We start from the raw sequence: 19,090 nt of genomic DNA on the forward strand, positions 1-19,090 counted from the left end.
GTGGAGTTTGGAGCTACATTATAACCAAGAGCAAAAGCATATGATCAGCAAAGAGCTATGTTGAAATGAACGAAAAGCCAGTTCAGATTTTGGAGAAACTGAAAACACTGATGCAGACTTTCAATACTGTACATTGTTAGCTCACTGGACTATAACTCAACCCCACCCTTTGATCACATTTCATATTCTGAACAAAAAGAAACTGCTTCCCTAAATTTGTCTGCTACTAAGTATTTGCCTGGAAAATACAGGAAAAGAGTATTAAGATATACATTTAAATACCTTTGATAAGCCTGACACAAAGCCCTATGGGTCAACAGACATATCAGTCTCTATGTGACAAGTGACAAATGGCACTAATACTCAGAGATTCACATAATCTTTACTGGAAAAGCACACCTATTTTTATTGGCAATCGTTCACTGTCACCCTCTTTTCATTGAAACTAGGCTAGATTCTACTATTCTAGGTCATCCTAGGATTCATTTTAGCATGCAGTAATGGATGAAGTAAATACCAGAGTTGTTACTGCTTTAAGAAAATCCTGCCTTTTGCTTCTAGATTCTTTCAACCTGGATGTTATTAGCTCATGCACTTCAGTTCTCTCCAGTCATCAACTCTCCAAAACATGCAGCACTTTATGGATCACAGCCATTACACAGAAGTTAAAAGGAGTGTATACAGACACTTAAGAGTAAGTTTTAAGATCCACAGCCCACTACTAACTAATCAGAAAAATGGATCTATACTTACTGGAAATTTCTAAGTAATCTTCAGATGTTGAGTCTTCATGTTGAACAGATTGCATACTAGCAGCATCCAGGAGATTCTCCTTGAACCAAAATAAAACCAGAAACTTAGCAAACAGGCAGCTGGAGTAGCACAAAATCTAGCTCAAGTATGGTCTAATCCTGCTGCAATACAACACCCAATTGCAATACAACATCCAACTGCAAAATGTACTTTGAAATTATTTATCCAAGAGATGGTGTTAGTTAGGCTCCATTGAGCTCCTTCTTGCTAGGCCACCCATAGTTATGCTAAAGTTGGCTTTACTGGCATGGAATTATCTATTTACCATATTGACATAAATTTGAGTGTTTGTGGTTTAAATGCTTAGCAAAACTTCACAATAAGGGATCCAGGGGCACTTTAATGATTTAAGTGCCCAACCATCTTTGCAATCCATCTGAAGACATATAGAAGAATCATGCAGTAGAAAACATGCATTAAACACTGCCAAATCAGTTCACAACTACCTGACAGAAACCAGTTCGTCTGCATGGTTTTAACAGGGATTCATCTCTCTCAATATATAAAATTATATATACTAATATTTACATAAGTGTATTATGTTTATGCTGGCACCAAGCCAATATTACTCCATGGTGAAGCTGAGTTCTACTGTCCTAACTAATTTTAGGCAGAACAACTTGAAGACAAGCCACAAAACAATAAATAGGATAGACGAATATAACCCACTGCAAAAGCATTTTTGTCACCCTGATCTTTGGAACTTCATTGTCAATTACCATCATAATACAGCTTGGTACGATTATCACAGACTGGCATGATGAGATTGTCATGACCATATAAGTTAATAATTTATTTCCATCCACCTCATTTAAAGATCAAACTTCAAAGGTAGTAAGTTTGTCCACCTTCAGTGTTCTGAAGCTGGCACATTGAAGAAAGCCACAAAGCCAAGAATACACACCCTTAACTTTCACAACTTTCATGCAACCAGCAGTACTAAAAAATGAGTTTTTCAATGCACCATCTAAGCAAAAATTGTAGCTTTGAAAACCACACAAGGAAGAGGTAGACAGAAAAAGGAAAGAGGTTGTGGAATATTCCAACATTTAAAAAAAAAACCTATAAAAACAATTTTAATTATAATTTTAGAAGGAAACCCAGCTTTTATAGGAATTCAACTCTGAATAAAATGTATATTGTATGATTCTAGTACATGTAAGAAAACTGAAGTCAGATTTTTGTGCATTAGTAGTCCTAAATAACTCATGTAAATTGTGAGAGATTAAAAAGACGGCTGCTTGTTCTAGCACTGACATTCCATCAGACCTCAGAGAAGAACAGTTCTTTATGCTGTCAGAGCTACACCAATGTAGAGACACCATGAAATTCATAAATATTGACCACCTGTGGAGATACTTAACTGACAGATCTGTGGGGCTGATCTGAACAGGATCCTAAGGATTCATCCCCAGTGAAAAGAAATGTTAAGGAAGGGAAAAATGGGACAGAAATGGAGCAACAAGCTTTGATGTGAAATTCAGGACCCAGCTACTCGCAGCTCCCATGGTGAAAAGGTTTCGAGTTGGCTGATTAGCCTGACTTCTGAGGTAGACCAAAGAATCACAAGGGCGGAAAGGCAAGTTGTGAGATAACTGACTGGAAAAGCACATCTGAGAGATCTTCCCATTAGTTTAGGACTTGCTCTGTAAGACCCTCCCTCTTTTTTAAGGTTCAGAAAAACTGTTGAAGTAAGTTTGATGTAGAAATTCATATTTAACCTGCAGCATGTCACTACTCTGAGTTATTTTTTTCAGAGGTTAAGAAGATAGGCTGGATTCAAATGAGGACAATAATCATTAACATTAGTTTTGTTTAAATATATAAACACTACTTCAGATACCTTAGCATTTCTTAAATGAAATGAAATCAGCAGGTTCTTGGAGAGAATACAGAACCCACCTAAAAAGTAGATAAGCTTTCCTGAAATGCTCAAAATAAAAGGTCATTTCCTATTTGTTAGTTTTCATGTATGCCTGAAATAATTTGAATAATTCACGATATTTCAGGCCTCAATTTTCTACTGGATACAACAGAAGTGGTTCAAAAGTTGCACTACACCACCGTTAGAAAGAAACCTTCTGCAAAGACTGTAAAGAGAGTTAATAATTTTGTTAACCAACAATAAACTGGATGAACTATAACCAGACACCAGGTATTTTTATGTATATATACACTAAATAAGTAATACAGCTTGACAGTGGTAACTACAAAGGTCAAGATACACTCCAATGCAATAAAGAGATAATCTGACTCTGATAGAAACTCATTTTGCCCATTTTCTGAGCTGGCTGAAGGGTAAGATGGGCATCTATGATTAGCACAGCACTGGGCATGGACTATGACACTTTTTGAGACACTGAGTTTGGATTCAGCATCATGCTAACACAACTACTCATCTTCCATTTTATAGTTGGCTGATTTTTACCCAGTTCCAATTACAGGGGCTAGCATGTGTATATTTCCCTAAGTCAAATGTCTTGCCTGTACCTGACAATGCTCCAGTTCACAGCGACATGCAGTACTTCAATTTTGTCCTTCACAAAAGATACTAATTCTGGTGATAAAAAACTGCATGAAAATGTGGGAAGAAACTGCATGTAAAAACTACATAATGAGATCTAAATGGTGTTGTTAAGTGGATATTGTGAGGCCATTAGGAGTAAACAGCCTTCCATCTGGCAGGCTTCTTTACCCTGCAAGACAGGAATAAAAGAGGTGGGAAGAGGAAAGAACAGGTAGCTAGCACAGGAAGAGTGGCAGGCGAACAACAGCAGCTGGAACAGTGGAAGGCAAGAGGACAAGCTGCAGCCTGAAGAGGACCTGTCCACAATCCCAGTCCTTGTCACTTGCAGGTGAACCTTCCGACACAGAACACGGACATGGCTGTGGGTTCCTGCTCTCTCCCAGCTGCAGCTCACCAGGTAGGTTAGTGCTCCAACATGTTCAGTGTGACCCCATGCTGGGGGTACTCAGCAATCATTCATTGGGCAAATGAGATTCTTCATATTCCCCTCTCTTCCCCACACAGTTTAGGCAAAACCCTCAGGTTTGAAACATCTCCTGTGTACAAGGAGGTGGCTCACTTCAGATGACATGAATTAGGAAACACTCACAAAAGGAGCTCTGTTGGCAGATCTGAGATAACCTCTGCAAATTACTGCTGGGAGAGTCTTCTTGAACTGGAATAGCTGTAGTTCACAACTACAACAGACCAGCTTGCACCAAATCCCATCTTTCAGAAGACCAAAGGGTCTGGAAAAGTTAATTTTAACTCTAAAGCACGGTCAGCTTCTAGCACCGTGTTTGGCTGCAAGTATGGCACCTTTCCTTACATCACTTGCAACAATATGAACCTATGTTCTTTTTTCTTTTATTTTCAAGTGAGAAATACTTGTTGAGCCATTTTTCCTCTCCAGTCTGTTAGCCAGATTACTATTGATTTCAAAATGAAGCCGACTGGAGTGAAAAGCCACACTATTCTGGTATCACTAGCAAAGTTCTAAATTTATAGTGATGCTTCAGTAAAACCTCTCGTTTCAGGCCGCAATCCATAGATGTACAAGATTATGATAACATGAGACACTGTTAAAACTTCGTAAGCAGAGCACAACCCATCACCTGTGTGCTAAGCAAAATCCAGTTCGGCATTCAGGATTTACATTTATATTTTGAAGCTAACAGATAGCAAAGCTGGTGCCATCCATGCAAACAGAATAATTATAACCCTAAACTCGGTGAAGACAACAGCTGGGTCAATAGTTTTGCTTGGTTTCCAGTAGCACCAATTAGAGGGGAAGGGGAGTGGGGAAGAAGAATCTAAGTCACGGAAGACTCATGTTCTGCATTATCCTTGAACAGACAAAATCTGGACCTATGGAAATCAACCATATCAGATAAATTCACTTAGCTGCACATCTTTTTCTGTTGTAGGAATGGGTTAGATGCACATAGCATTCACTGAATGTGTTATAATGAAGAAGTGTGTAGAAACTGCTCAGAATTTATACTATATATTAAAAAGTGAGCACATGAATACAGAATATCATCCCAATTTTCCTAGCTCAGCACTAGACAACAAGCAAGTGGATATTTTTCTGAAACAACCTGCAGACATTCAGTAAATCCTCTGCCCTATGCTTATTATGTTGAGCAGAACAGATTTCTAACAAATTGTAATAGACAAAGTAGAGATTTGTGTTTGGTTTGTTGGGTAAGTATAATGACTCCAGTTGCATAAAGACTCTCCCACAAGCATGAAGATACAACAGAGATAGAAAATGTCAAGAAATTTTCTTAGTCTAATTATTGCTTTCACTAGATAGCTGATTTTTACTACAACTCAAATATGGTGAATAAAATGAATGGATTAGCAATTCCTTATTAAGATGAACAATAAAGATACTGTCATGATATGGGGCAATAAGGGAGAGATTCAGCAAGCAGTGTGGTCACGATGGGAAATTTGATTAAACTACAGTAAACTACTCCTTGAAAAGATAAGTGCATCAGTTGAGCTTTAGTCAGCCACATCATCCTGTAAATTGCTTTCAAGATAAGCCAGTACATAAATTCTCTTTGCACAGGTACGTTACTTCAGAACAGTCCTCCTACAGACAGAAACATGGCATATAATGGTACTTGGAAAATAGACAGAAATGAAAACTATGAGAAGTTCATGGAGGCGATGGGTAAGTTACTTTTCCAATGCCTTCTACAAGAATGACACCACTATAGCTGAATACAAACTCGAGCTGTCTGTGAACTACCTTCTGGCTAGCCTGTCCTTTTGCTGTTTGCTGCTTTGCCCTTGCATAGTGTACTGCATTTATTTTCAAAAGATTCTACTGAGGGGGGAAAAGATACTGAGAAATGTTCTGATTTTAATTACGTTACGTTAATCTTAAGCAACTTAACTCATTTCAGCAGGGGAAAGAATCCCTAAGCGTACGTTTGAGGAAAAGGCTCAGAGAATTTGAATTATAAACTTTAAGCAGAATTCTATAGCAGGAATATTATTTTGATAACATGAAACTAGTTCAAAAATTACCCAAGGAGGAAATTATCATTCTTCAATTTTATAGCAACACATGATTCAAGTCATTTTAACATCCTGATACGTTTGTATAAACTGTGCATTATATGGATATAAATACAACCACTCCAGTTGGATAGTGGTTTGCATTATATCTGTGCTGGTGAATGTGGCCTCAATAAAAAGTGAAGAAGAATAAAAATTCAGGTCAGAATGCTGGAATAAACTTACTTGACCACATAAATGTCACTAAAAAGAAACAAATATGATGCTCTAGGGCCTCTTCTTCTGATTGATGGTAATTGATTTTTCTAGGTGTTAACATGATGAAAAGAAAGCTAGGAGCCCATGATAATCTGAAGATCACTATTCAGCAAGATGGAAACAAATTTACTATCAAAGAATCAAGCAACTTCCGTACCATAGATATTGAATTCACTCTGGGAGTCAATTTTGAGTACAGTCTGGCTGATGGGACTGAACTTACTGTAAGAGACTTTTTATATAATTATGTATTTATTATATGTTATTCAAGTATGTTCATGAAGTACAGTTTCAAGATTAATTATTTGTTTTCCTAGTTTTAATTTAAATTTTACTTTTGAAGTATGACTGTTCAGGAATGTTTGCAGGTTATATACAAAACCACAAGGTAGTCTTAACTGTTAATAGTTCAATACTGTACCATGAAACTCAGAGTTCCATAGAGTGCACAAAAAGCAGAGTATGTAGCAATTTTCACACGATGAAATCCCGCTGATTGCAATTTTACTTCTTATAATGCTTAAGTACGCCACCTAGAGTGCAGAGTGGGTATTTATAAAAAATGACTTTTTCTCTGTTGATACAATTAAAATGAGGTGTGCTGAGTACTAAAAAAATCTAGCTTGACTATTATGCAATTAAATAAACTAGTGGTTTTATTAAAATTTCATTTTTACAGCCTTTCCATCAATGTCCAAAAAAGTATTATTACTGTTTTAATCTCCTCACTTTTAAGCTTTCCTGCAGTCTTTAAATCAAATCAGTGTCATATCTGTTGCAAAATATTTGGGTGGGTTTTTTTTCCCATTGTAGGGTTCTTGGAACATGGAAGGAAATAAACTTGTAGGAACGTTTACTAGAAAAGATAATGGAAAAGTACTCACAGCATACAGAGAAGTCATAGGTGATGAACTTGTTCAGGTGAGTTAAGTAGTCACTTACATACAACTTTACAATACAATAAATGGAAAAAATTCTAAAAGCTGTTCAGAAAGTAGGAAATGTTTTCTTCAAGCCAAATAACCTCTTTTATCTTTAGTTAAAATTCTCAAAGGATCTATCAAAACTTAAAACTTCAAAATAAAACTCGCAATCTGTGATTTTTATGTTTTTCTACCCATGAACTGTATCTTATCAATGCATTCTGAAGCCTGTAAACACAAGCTGCATACAGAAGATATATACATATATACACACTATATAGGTGTGTTCTGACTGAAGGCCCTTTTCCAGGTGTCTGCCTTGTAAAAGCTTTACCACAGGAGCTTACTACAGCGTAATGCTGTCAGTGGCTGATAAATGCCCTTTTAAAACAAAGTTTGGGGTTGGGGCAGGGTATGATGGCACAGAGGGGTAAGTTTGAGACAAAAGGGAAACGGTTCATAGGTCTGCAGTAAAGCCAGAAACTGAACTGAACCGTAACGCTTTAAGATCCTCTCCGCTAGCAGGTCACAAGCTTCTTAAAAGAATAAATTAAAAAACCACAACCTTATGGACAGGTATGAGATTTGAGATATCAAAAACATGCAGTCCAACCCTTCAGTGTTTCTTCACACTTCTAATAAAAGCAATCACATAGATGAAACTTGTTAACTAGTGGTATTAGGAATACGGGACTTCAACACTTTGGGTTTTCTCTGAAGCCCCCAAAAGCTGTCCTGTGGTGGTTCAAATGTTTGCATAGAGAATTTATGCTTACTGACAACAGGCTGCTTTCCTTACGTTCCTTTCCTCAGAGCCTGCACAAGGGCTGGGAGGCCCCACAGGGCCACCAGTCACAATTAATTAAATCACTATTGACCATCTCTCAATAGCATGTGTGAAATGAAACCTTGTAATAGCAGCCACTGATTTTTCTTCTTAATTTCTTAACAGACCTACAGATATGAAGGAGTTGAAGCCAAGAGAGTCTTCAAAAGGGACTAAGTACTTCACCCAGAACAGCACTAGAATCAAAAAACAATGAAAAAAGATCATTTTTCTACATATCCTCTACTTTTTTTTCCTTCTATCCCCTCACAGCACCTCCTAAGCTGCAATTACTTAGCCCTGTTGAAAACAGGGGCTAGTTCCTTATGTTTACTGTTTTGCCTTGAATAAATAAAATCCAATTACAATTTGATACAAATGCTAAAATGTTATTTGTACCAAGTCCTACCTGAGTGCCATACTGTAAAAGGCTGCAAAACCTATTTTGTATAAGCAGAACGTCAATATTTTTTCGCACTGCTTGTCAAATGGCAACTTAGTTTCCTTACCGTAATATTTATATTGATAAAGAGTTTCTCTGTGTATTGAATATTGTGTAATAAGGATGGCAAAACCTAAAAGAAACCTAACAACACCGAAGTCTCTAAGACTCTTTTATGTAAATATAAATATGAAATAAACAAAATATGGTGTGATAATACTGCTCACTTGGAGGACTTAAATGATATCCCATTGATACCTTGCTCATATCAATAGGAATAATATAAAACACATACTGATGATATACAGGTATCTCACATAAAGTAATTTCATTGTATTTGTTTCTGAAAGTATGACTATGCTTTTAAACATGCAGATTTTGAGTTGTTCCAATTTATTAGGGGTTCGAATCATTCTGTGTCAGGAAGAGTATTAGCAGGCTCTGAGTGAATTTCTTTCAGGACATGAATAAAAATATTGAAGGTATCTTAACAAGATAAAGAGTGATTTCAGACTACGTTGATTTCAAACACTGGTGTTTCTGATGGGTGACAAATATGCACCACAATCTGCTCACGTCCACTCTGTAAGTGCCATTTTCAACGCAGCCTCACCTCCCTTGAGTTGTGCTGTTTCCTAAGGGTTGCAGTAAAACTGCCTCTTGAGGGTCAGCACTAGTTAAGATCTGCTGTGTCCCTCTAACTGTGCCTCTTGGTGGTCATCTAGTCCTGTCCCCCTGTCTACAGGGCAGCCTGCTTCCCAGTCCCGGACCCTTTCTGACACATCAGCAAAACAAACCTGTGTGCTGCCAGCACTCTTGTCCTTCAGCAAATACGGTCTGAGCTCTTTTTTTGGCTTCTGAGCTTTTTGCACCCACGCTTCTACTGCCATAGTTAGAAAAAAAGACTGATTCATGTAAGACTTTGCTAAAAGGTCACAATACCACGTGGGCCTGAGGACAGCCCTGAGGTCTAACCCAAAATATAAATGCAGCCATATCTGTAAAGTCTCACAGCACTTCATCACAGAACTCCCTGATGATGGTAAACAGCTAGACAATCTTCTGCTGTGTGCTTATTCACATGCTGCTTGTTACAGGTCCAATTTCAAGTACCATTTCTGAACAGGTACATTTACATTATGATTTTAATGGGTTTTCAAAATGCCTCGCAAAATCTACTCCCCTGTTTTCTTGGCTCTCCTTGACTGTCTTTTTGCTGGCCATAACTGAATAAAAAAGAAAAACCGTTTTTCCTTCAATTATTTTTATAACTGAATCCTCTCTTAGCCTGTATTTTTGTGGTCTTCAGCATCTCATGGCTCCCTCTACTGCCAAAATGCTCTCACGACGCAAACAGTATTCGAGTCCAGAGTAAGACAGATGACCCTTCTTTATGAATTTGGTTTCCTCCCCCGGATATGGATTGTATGCAACTTCCAGTGTAGGTATTTTTTACATAATCATCTTTCAGTGGACAGATATACCACACACAGCGCAATGAAGAGAAAACCATTTTAAACAGTCCTTCAATTTTCAATTACAAAGAGATGTAAAACTGAAAAGCAAAGGTATGAAAAACTAAAAAAAACCCCCACCAAACAAAAACAACACCCTAAAATCTGGAAACAACACTATTACAAAATTCTGTCTATCTCTAGGCTATTTTGTTTAGATGCTAAAGCCTTTAAAAGAGAGAGGGATAAATAATGGCGTGCAATAAGCCATGTGACAGCCTCTTTCAGTTAAGCTATGCGCACTGAAAAAGCAGACTAAACTGTAAGACAGCAGCCCTAACCATCGAAGTGCTGTTAAAGAGTGTGACCTTCATTATCAGCTGCATGTCAATATTGCTTCTAAATTGCATGTATTAACAATTACATGTCAAAGGTTTCAGGAAATTGGAGAATGCCATTATATTTCTTTTAGAGACTTTACTGGCTAGAATGAAAGCTGTATTAAGTTTCTGAATATGTTTTCTCTTTCTTCCCTGAATACGCTAACTATTTAGGTTTTGCATCCTTCTGGTTCAGAAAGTGGAACTCTAGCACCAATGCACTTACCTCTGCCACAGCCCAGTAACACCCTGATTCATGGCTATTTTGATCTAGGTTACCAGATTTGTTTGATTGATTGGCTAAAATAATCAGTAGGGTATTTTTTTCATCATGTATTTGAGAAATTATTTTAGTTAATTCCGGATTACATGCAAGGCCACAAACTAAAAAGTAATCTGATAATTATTAATAAAAAAAAGAGCGCTGAAAAGTATTTAACAACTCCAAAATACTGCACACAGATGTTGTCAGCACCTATGCTTAAAAAGCAAGGAAAAATCTTTAAAGACTCAGTCTCCAATACTTGAGATAAGATCATCAATTAAAGGGATGGAGGAGAGTGGTACAGCTTTGGTAAACTAATAAATAAGATTATTATATTAGAATTTTAATGAGATAGCCTAGTAAATTAGACTAGGAGAATTACATTACTTTGCAATCTAATAGGAAACCATTTGCTGTGGGGAAACCTAAAATCCACAATTCCTTTTGCTCAAATGAGGTAATACAGATGGGTCCGAGACTTAAAGGGGAAGTACTGGCATTGTTTCCCCCCAAAATCTCTAATATACTTCACCTAACACCATACACTTAACTGATACTTGCTATATAAAGACAAATTCAAGTTCAATCTTATTTCTAATGGTAGAACTTATTAGAGAAAGTAGCTACCCCTAAATGCATGCTCATGAGAAGTTAAACTCAGATATACCTGCTCTGCGTTCTGCAGCAAGTATGGCCTTTTCTGTTAGTATGAGGCTAAAAAGGGTTAATAGCTACAATGAGGAAGTTTTTGTTTAGTATACTCCTAAGTTTCTGGTCACTCTTCTAGACACAAAGAAAATAATTGCACTCCTTTCAGTACTGAGTGAACTGGCTGGACTGAGGGTAGCACATCCCAACTAGGAGTACAGCATCAGGTTGTGCGGCTTAATTTGATTTCTTATGCAGCTGTGTGTTGTGTAAATAAAGCACACAGTATACACTATCTGGGTGACCTTCTCCACGTTTGTTTAGGGTGTACAAGCTCCAACTAGCCTTCCAGGATAGGAGTGTATCTTAAAACAATTTCAATTTTCCTAAACTCCGGCACAGCAGGGTTTCCCAAAAGGTCTTTTAGTTTCCTCCAGGGCATCATCTGCTTTCCAAGAAACCGTATCAGGAAGAACTTGTGAATATTTATTTCCCCACAAGTCCCAATCCAGCTTAACAGAGCAAGGCCAAGGCGGTCTGACAGGACTGACCACCTGCTTTTCCCCACACCCTTGTCTCACCTGGCCAAGCGCCCTGAGGACTGGCAGGGAGCAGCCACCAGTAGTGCCCAGGTACTACTGCAGAAATGTCAGTCACCAGCTCGGAGGGAGCCTCCGCAAGCATCACTTCTCCCCACACCAGCAGGAGAAGCAGGAGCTCCCTCCACGTCTAGCATCTTTACCACATGAGCCCGCCCCGGCACGGCCGTTAGCCCCTCAGCAGCGAGGGGGGGGAAGGGGCCACCGCGCCGGCAGCCTGCCAGGAGAGGAGAGCAGCGAGGGAGCGCAGCCGTACTTGGAGAGCTAGGCGGCAAAACACCAGCGCCGTCACCGGGTGGCGACGGAGGCCGCAGCGGCGCCACTCCCGCCTCAACGGCCGCCAACGGCCGCCAACCGCCACTAACCGCCGCCTCCAGCAGGGCGGGGCGCTACCTGAGGCGGCGAGGGCGGTGCCGGCCCGCGCGGCGGGGCGGCAGTACGTGCGCTCCGCTCCCATTGGCTCCCGACCCGGAAGAGCAGCCGGTGCCTGCGCGGTGGGTGCCGCCGTGCGGCGCTGCGACGCCCGAGAACATGGCGGCGGCGGGGCGGCGGGAGCCGCAGCAGCAGCAGCAGCAGCGGGGCGCGGTGGCGGATAGCGGCCGGTCGCTGTCGGGGCAGTCCTACTGGCTGGACCTGTGGCTCTTCGTCCTCTTCGACCTGGCGCTCTTCGTCGTCATCTACCTGCTGCCCTGAGGGCGCCGGGCCCAGGTCAGCCGGCTCTCGGCGGGGCGGGCTTCCACCCGCCCGTTGGGCGAGGAGGCCCGGCGCTGCGCTGAGGCACCGGCTCCGGGAGGGAGGAAGGGGGCGGTGGGCGGCCCGGGGGTGAGGGAAGGAGGGAGGGCAGCTCCTGCCTCGCTGGGGTGCCCGCGGGTGAGCCGTGCGGACAGGCGTGGGGGAAGGTACCGCTCCTGGCAGGGGAGCGGGCACCGGGGAGCAGCTCTGGCTTTCCTTGCCTGGAGCGTCCCAGCCTCAAAAGGAAGGCCTGGAAAGCACAAACACCGCCGAAGAAACGTAAAGCTAATTCCAAACAACCGGCAGCGTGATTTATTTTTTCCCCTTGAACAACAACAACAAAATATATATAGTATCGGTTCTTGGATTGGAAAGCATGCTTGATGCTTCTGTTGTGTTTGCTGTTATCTTCCAAGGACTACAAAAGTAACTGGACTTCTTCTGTTCTCTGTAGAGCCACTATCTAATCACAGGATGCACCTTATGAAAACAAGCAGTGGAAGAGGAGGACCATTTGTGCAGCTCAGACAACTGGGAACATGCCTCCACTTGCGTCTGAATGCAAGAGGCATATATACACACTATATCATAACTCCGGCTGTATCACAAGTATTACGGTTCAGGTTTTTACCAGTATCCTGTTTCTGTGTTCTAAACTGTGCCTTAAAGGTCACATAAGACAGCTTGACTGTGCTTTTGTAATTAGTGCCTAAAGGTTTGTTAAGTAGAAATGAAAATATGTACTGTTTGAATAAAATCAAGTGAAAGGACAGACTGTAGAGTGGCTGAGAATAAAATCCAGCTCTTATGTAGACTGAAGTGCTAACTCAGACCTTTTTCCCTCAGTGGATGGAAGCTTACCCAGCTGTTTCTTTCAAAAAGTTAATCATGAGGGTTTGATGCAGTTTGGTTTTCTATTCTACTTTTCTCTCTTTATACCGCAGTGTGCATGAGATTCTAGCTTCAGCAGTTAACTGTGCCTTCTGAAACATGCCAGTGTTTAACAGCCCTTGCTTACTGAGTTAGATAAAAATGCATTCCAGTTTCCTTGCTATAAACAGTGAAGGAGCAAGCTTACAAGAACAGCTTTCTTGAGTAGCTGGCAGATTGTGTGTAAAGTACCCTCTTCCATGGATGAGTAGAAGTAGACAGTAATAGGTCTCAACTTCCACATGCCCCATCAAAACTTCCTCTGTCTCACAGTGTTAAATGAAGGAGTCTCTTGCATTCTCAGGAAAAAGAAAAGGGAGCCAAGTACACAGAGTAGGCTTTTTACCTGATCAGGTTTGGGGAAGACAGTCTTCAACTACGGATGAAGGGGGTTCAGTTTTCTTGAGTGTTTTTCCCATGTGACTACTATTTGCTAATTCAGAGAAGTACAGTTCATGGTTGGTTTTTTTTCAGGAACAAATAAAAATAACTAGATTTCAGAGACTTTGAAGTGTAGAGTGTTTCAGTGTCTTCTAACGTTAAATGAAAACAGGCTACTGTCAGGTTAAATAGGAATCGGGATGCAAAAGTGGGCATATGCTCTTTCCCTTTATTTTTGTTTCATTGTTAAAGATAATTCTTCCTCTGACAGTGGCTTTCTTCATGTATCAGACCTATGCTTTAAGAACAGAGATGCCTTTACCTGCTAGCATTTTTGATCTTGGCTGCTGGTACCTGTGAAATAAGTCAGCAGTTTCAGAGTTCTTGAATCACAGTGCAGAAGAGTGCTAAACTGTGATTGCATTCTCACAAACAGAAAAATGGATTTTCCAGTTTTTCAAAGGTAGCTATTAAAGAGAAAAGTTCACTAGTCTCCCCCCCCCCCCCCCAAAATCTCAAGGGAACAACCTTCTAGGGAAGCACTGTAATGTTGCTCCACTTCTCTTTTGGTAAGGAGGACAGGTGAGGTTAAGTCTTAAGAGCCTTTTGTTAGCTTTTAACTTTCTAAGTGCAGGTTTGTGATGTGTTGGGCTCAAGCTATTTTATACGCTCCTGGAGCACGTGAATACATGCATCAAGGCAAATTTCACCTATCCCTAATGGAGCAAAGGTAGTAAGGTGGAAGCTCATGTAACTAATCAATCTGTTGTCACCAAGGCTGTGGGATCATGGTATTAAAATTGCTTTATGCATTTCATAGGTATTTAGAAAGCTAGAGAGACATTAACAGCTTTATAAACAAATACTTCAGAAGACGAATTTTACTGTTCAAAAAAAGGTAACTGAACCACCATCTCTGCAAAACTTAACCATTTAGTAGCAGTATTATCTGTCACTGTTGGAAAAATGTAGTTCTGGAAGGCCAACTTTTTTTCTTTTAGAAAAGTGTGGAGTACAAAAAGAACAGAAGGCAAAGATGTTTAAATTTTTATCTGATAGTTTGAACAAGCAGAACTTTGCAAGAAAATAATTCTAAAGACTGAAAAATATATTAATTACAAGACTTGTTAATGTCTTTACTGTTACAAAAATTGTCTAGGCTCTTATACAAATCTATAGCCAGAAGGGGACATTTATAAAAAAATAAATAGGCACCCTAGGTAAGTTAAAACAAGTTATCACATATTAGTTAGCAAATATTACGTACATACATACATGGAGTGCAGAGTCAAATATAAAAACAAAGGTGCCTCGATTAGCTGTCTATTTACTATAATTAAATACCTTGTAAACATGGGTCACAAAGTTGTCTGGTAAGATTGGTTCAAGCAAAGCAAGGAGCCTGAAGTACATCTAAACTACTGCAGCTACTTTAAAAGTAAGTTTACCAGTTGTGCTTACTGGAAGCCAAATTCATTGGTGTCAGTAATAGGCATTCATATTGCTCATTGTACAGAAATATGAACATTGCTATGCATGTTTAAAAATAAGTGTTCTAACATCATTCACAGTTGTTGCTGTGCTATTCATACATAAAAATACTGTCATTTCAAATACAAGATTTTTGCAAAACATTTTACAAATTATACATTATTTACAAATTCCAATAATCTTTGTTTTTACACAAGTATTAGAACACCGTTTTATGTAACTGGCTATATATATTATGTAACATTGCTAATGAACTAGAAAAGTTTAATTTACAGGTTCTGAAATCTCTCAAAAAATACGACAATTAGGAATCTTCCAAGTTCTTACATTTTCAGGGTTCTTTTTCTGCATTCAACTGATTTTCTTACAAAAGAATAATCTTTTTAAGTTGCTGTTTACCAGCAGCCATACCTAAACATGCATAATTATTTGCACTACAAATTCTAGAATTTTTTTTTCCAAGTGCTACAATAAATTTTGATCAAGAAGGTAGAAATAAGATTCATCTGAGATACCTGGTTTGTTGCATATATGTTCCAGTTCTACTGTAAGTTGCATGTAGTTTAAAAAAAACAACAAAACAAACAAACAACTGACCTTGACACAGAATAACCGAAACTACTGTTTAAATGTATACCTTGGATAATCATGCTAAACAACTGCCAACATTTGGTTGAAGCACTAAAACTCATATAAGGTTTATAAACATAAAAAAGCCTGACTAACAGTGCTAGTATAAGCAAGAGTGTTTATTATGCATATTTAACCTTCTTGCATTATTTTCATAACTAAAAGGCATTTATGTTTAGATGTAATGAGCAGCACCCCAAGTTAACACTCTAATATGAATAATGGCAAAATATAGCCTTTTCGGATTGTGTCAGACTTTGCTGACATTAATTTTAAGTTATACATAGTTCAATGTTACGTTAAGACTGAAAGAGAACTCCAAGCCCCTGCCTCTAACACAGGACACAGTGGGTCATTTCACTGATGCTTAGGGCTGCCATGGGGGCAAAAACCTGTTGGCCCTGCTTTCCTCCCCAGCCCTCACTGGGCCATGTGCTGGGCCTCAGCACTCACTAAGTAGTTCTGTGCACTGATTTAACTAACCAAATAAAAGCCAAATAAATACTCCTCTTTGTTACTGAAATAAGTCAGTTTACCAAAAGACATGGTAAATGCCAGAGCTGCCAAAACTGCAGGGCAGGGTGCTAGAGCAGAGAAAGAGTGAGGAACCTCTTTTCATGTCCCCTCAGCCACCGCAGTCTGAACGGCTGCAGGTTCAGTCAGCCTGATTTGCTAATACAGAACACATCCATGCGTAGGACTGCTCCAAATAGGAAAAATGCCAGTAAAATCAAATGTCTGATCCCCATTAAACATTGCTTAAAATGTCAAGCTGAAAAAAGATAGGAAGTTCAATAAATAGCAGCATTGACTTTGCATGCAATTGTAGAATAAATCGGAACTGAACATAAGTAGTAAATGCATCTAAAACCTTACAAAACTAATGTTTCATAGTTGCATGATAACTCTGTATTTTAAAATTAGCATCCTATTCTGCTATATCAGTTTGTAGCTTATGTGGTTAAATTTAATTTTAATAAGTTAAAGTATATATAGGGTGAACAACTCCGGTAAATGTGTTTAAAAATGTACACTAACATAGAGCAGGTATATTAATAGGACAGTCTATTACTGCAGTTTACTTGAATTCCCTTTGAAAATCTTATTTAACACTCGCAAACCAGAACCGTTTTTAAAGAATTATTATTATTAAGGCTTTTCAAATAAAAAGTTAGAAATTCTCTGGGTAAACTTGTATTAAAGACACTTGAAGGTTTGTGAAAGCAGAGACTCTCAGCAAAGTCAGTCAAAAAAAACCTATGTCACCTCCTGCTACGTATCAGGACAAATACTGCTCTATTTTAACTACATTTACTGCATTATATATGGTAATATGTTTATCCTTTCTGTTAGTCTAAGTATGTAGTGACCACATTCTGAAGGAACACTTTTTAAACTGCAATTAATTAAATCTCCTTACAAAGTTATTAACGTCTAGTTGATCCCACTGCTGTAAGATGCATACACGCAAAGGGACCATTTTTAATATAAACTGTAGAAGACAAGCTGAGTAACAGAGGTAAACATTAAGGCAACTAGAGTAACAAATCAAAGAACCAGAAGTTTAGCACCTCTTCTCCTCTGTCCACCTCTATTTGCATATTCATTTAAACAGTTGTAACTCCTAAGCAAAGTACAGTCAACTGGGTACCTAGTTATCACACACACACAGATTCAAGGTTTGTGCCCATTTACAGACTACATGAAATGCAAAAGTCAGATCCAGATTTTTATTTTTTTTTTAAGAATCTATCTACTGCAGTGTATGCCTTCTACATTTGCCTTGTACCTTTGCTCAGATGTGGGATGCCTGGGCTCAAGAGTAGCATGGTATGTAGCACTCAGTTCTACTCCAGCTGATGGAGGATGCTTTTCTTTGTGAAAACTTCCACTATCTGTAAAATACAGCTTGGGTCTCTGATGATATTTCATCCTGTATGTGTCAGTCATACAACTATCTACTGAAAAATATGTCGTTAGGGATACACTATCATTTCCATCCACATAGGCAGCACCTGGTCCCGTATGACGAGATCCTTTCTTTAAGAAGTTTTCAGACACAGTCCAATAGTCATTAACTGATAAGCGAGGTGGAGAATCCGGTTTATGAACAAACAGTTCATTCCCTTGAAACGGCTCTTTAAGCCTTTGTTCATTTGTAAATATGCTTGCTTCTGATGCAGATTTTAAAGGTGTACCTGTTTGCCTTACCGGATTATTTTGCAACACTTCTGTTGATTTTACATCAGCTGCTGAGTTACTTTCTGATCCTGGCGAAGCATTCAGAGCGTATTTCTTGGGCGGTAAAGGGGGAGGAAGATTCTGGTACACTGCTTCAGGCACCCAAAGAGCATCCGCCCTTCGGAGTGGGTGCCCGGCATGCTCACTGGGAGGGGGAAGCACCATGGGCCTTTCTGACAGGTTCTGTGGCACACAAGGTGACAACCCCACCTTGGGACCAAACGTTCTTGCATAATGAGACTGCGGCTGGGAAGAGGAGTGAAAGTCATTATTGATCAGCTTCCTTCCGCAGACATTTTCTGTATAGGGGTGGGATACGCCATCAGCACAATATACTGACACATTCATCTTCTCAATCTTGTCTGGATTAAGCCACTCTAAAGAATTCTGTTCGTTTGCCTTGTTCCTACTTTCCGACTTAACAATGTCTTTAAGAACCGGCTGTAGAGCTGATGATTGGAAAAGTTTCCTATTGGTCTCAGGCATTTCAGCTCTAAAATACAAAACACACAGGATGTAAGTATCCATAAAACCATAAAAAAAAAGCTCAAATAACCCAAGGATTTTTTTCAAAGACAGCCATGGTAACACTGCTTAAATGTTCAAACCAACTGGAGAATTGGGATCTGCTCAACATAGAGCCATTTGATTAAAAGTTGTATTAAATCACTCCAAGGTTTCATTTGGAATGTAACGTGCCCCAAAAAATCTGCAAGAGATTAAGTATCTGTAACGTAAGATAAATTCCTTCAACTTTCAGGCCTGCTTCAAATATGGCCTCTGCTCTCTTCTAAGCATCCCTGTGACTCAGTCTGATACAGCCATTTCGCAAATATTAGATGTTACTTTTGGGTGCTAAATTTGTATTTAGATTCTTGATTTTTTAGGAGGTACTGAGGACTTACAGTTCAAATTAGCAACAACAGGTATATAGCAGCAGCTTCTAAGCAGAAGTTACCTTCTCCTCTCCTTCCAACCAAACTTTTCAAAACTTTATGTGGTTATTGCACTAACCACAAATTGGTTAATCACTGCT

The 19,090-nt window shown here is 39.3% G+C and overlaps 2 protein-coding genes and 2 long non-coding RNA genes across 6 annotated transcripts in view; 2 read left to right on the forward strand and 2 right to left on the reverse strand.

The window, feature by feature from the left end:
* The window catches only part of LOC138689165 (uncharacterized), a 190,407-nt gene extending 178,405 nt beyond the window's left edge, over window positions 1-12,002 (reverse strand). The window contains exons 1-2 of the long non-coding RNA XR_011328023.1: window positions 11,632-12,002; window positions 754-832 (exon numbers count right to left, since the gene is read on the reverse strand). This is a non-coding gene — a long non-coding RNA (uncharacterized lncRNA). The remainder of the gene's footprint in view (window positions 1-753; window positions 833-11,631) is intronic.
* FABP2 (fatty acid binding protein 2) lies at window positions 4,941-8,609 on the forward strand. The gene is made up of 4 exons (XM_009926932.2): window positions 4,941-5,504; window positions 6,164-6,336; window positions 6,926-7,033; window positions 7,988-8,609. The coding sequence occupies exons 1-4, from the start codon at window positions 5,438-5,440 to the stop codon at window positions 8,036-8,038; spliced, it is 399 nt and encodes a 132-aa protein (XP_009925234.1). The 5' UTR covers window positions 4,941-5,437; the 3' UTR covers window positions 8,039-8,609.
* Window positions 11,994-13,815, forward strand: LOC138689127 (uncharacterized). The gene is made up of 2 exons (XR_011327985.1): window positions 11,994-12,357; window positions 12,836-13,815. It is a non-coding gene; the product is annotated as an uncharacterized lncRNA (long non-coding RNA).
* Window positions 13,816-14,727: 912 nt separating this feature from the next.
* The window catches only part of USP53 (ubiquitin specific peptidase 53), a 40,953-nt gene continuing 36,590 nt past the window's right edge, over window positions 14,728-19,090 (reverse strand). For all 3 annotated transcript variants that reach the window (XM_069801348.1, XM_069801200.1, XM_069801285.1), the window contains one exon: window positions 14,728-18,547. In XM_069801348.1, coding sequence (XP_069657449.1) covers window positions 17,563-18,547 — 985 coding nt within the window. In that variant the 3' untranslated portion in view covers window positions 14,728-17,562. The remainder of the gene's footprint in view (window positions 18,548-19,090) is intronic.

Source organism: Haliaeetus albicilla, chromosome 1, assembly GCF_947461875.1.
Source record: "Haliaeetus albicilla chromosome 1, bHalAlb1.1, whole genome shotgun sequence".
In the NCBI taxonomy this organism is placed as follows: domain Eukaryota; kingdom Metazoa; phylum Chordata; class Aves; order Accipitriformes; family Accipitridae; genus Haliaeetus; species Haliaeetus albicilla.

Coding starts and splice junctions, on each gene's coding strand:
- FABP2 (XM_009926932.2), top strand. CDS start 5,438: ATGGCATATAATGGTACTTGGAAAATAGACAGAAATGAAAACTATGAG. Junction 5,505..6,163: donor GAAGTTCATGGAGGCGATGG/GTAAGTTACTTT, acceptor TGATTTTTCTAG/GTGTTAACATGATGAAAAGA. Junction 7,034..7,987: donor TAGGTGATGAACTTGTTCAG/GTGAGTTAAGTA, acceptor ATTTCTTAACAG/ACCTACAGATATGAAGGAGT.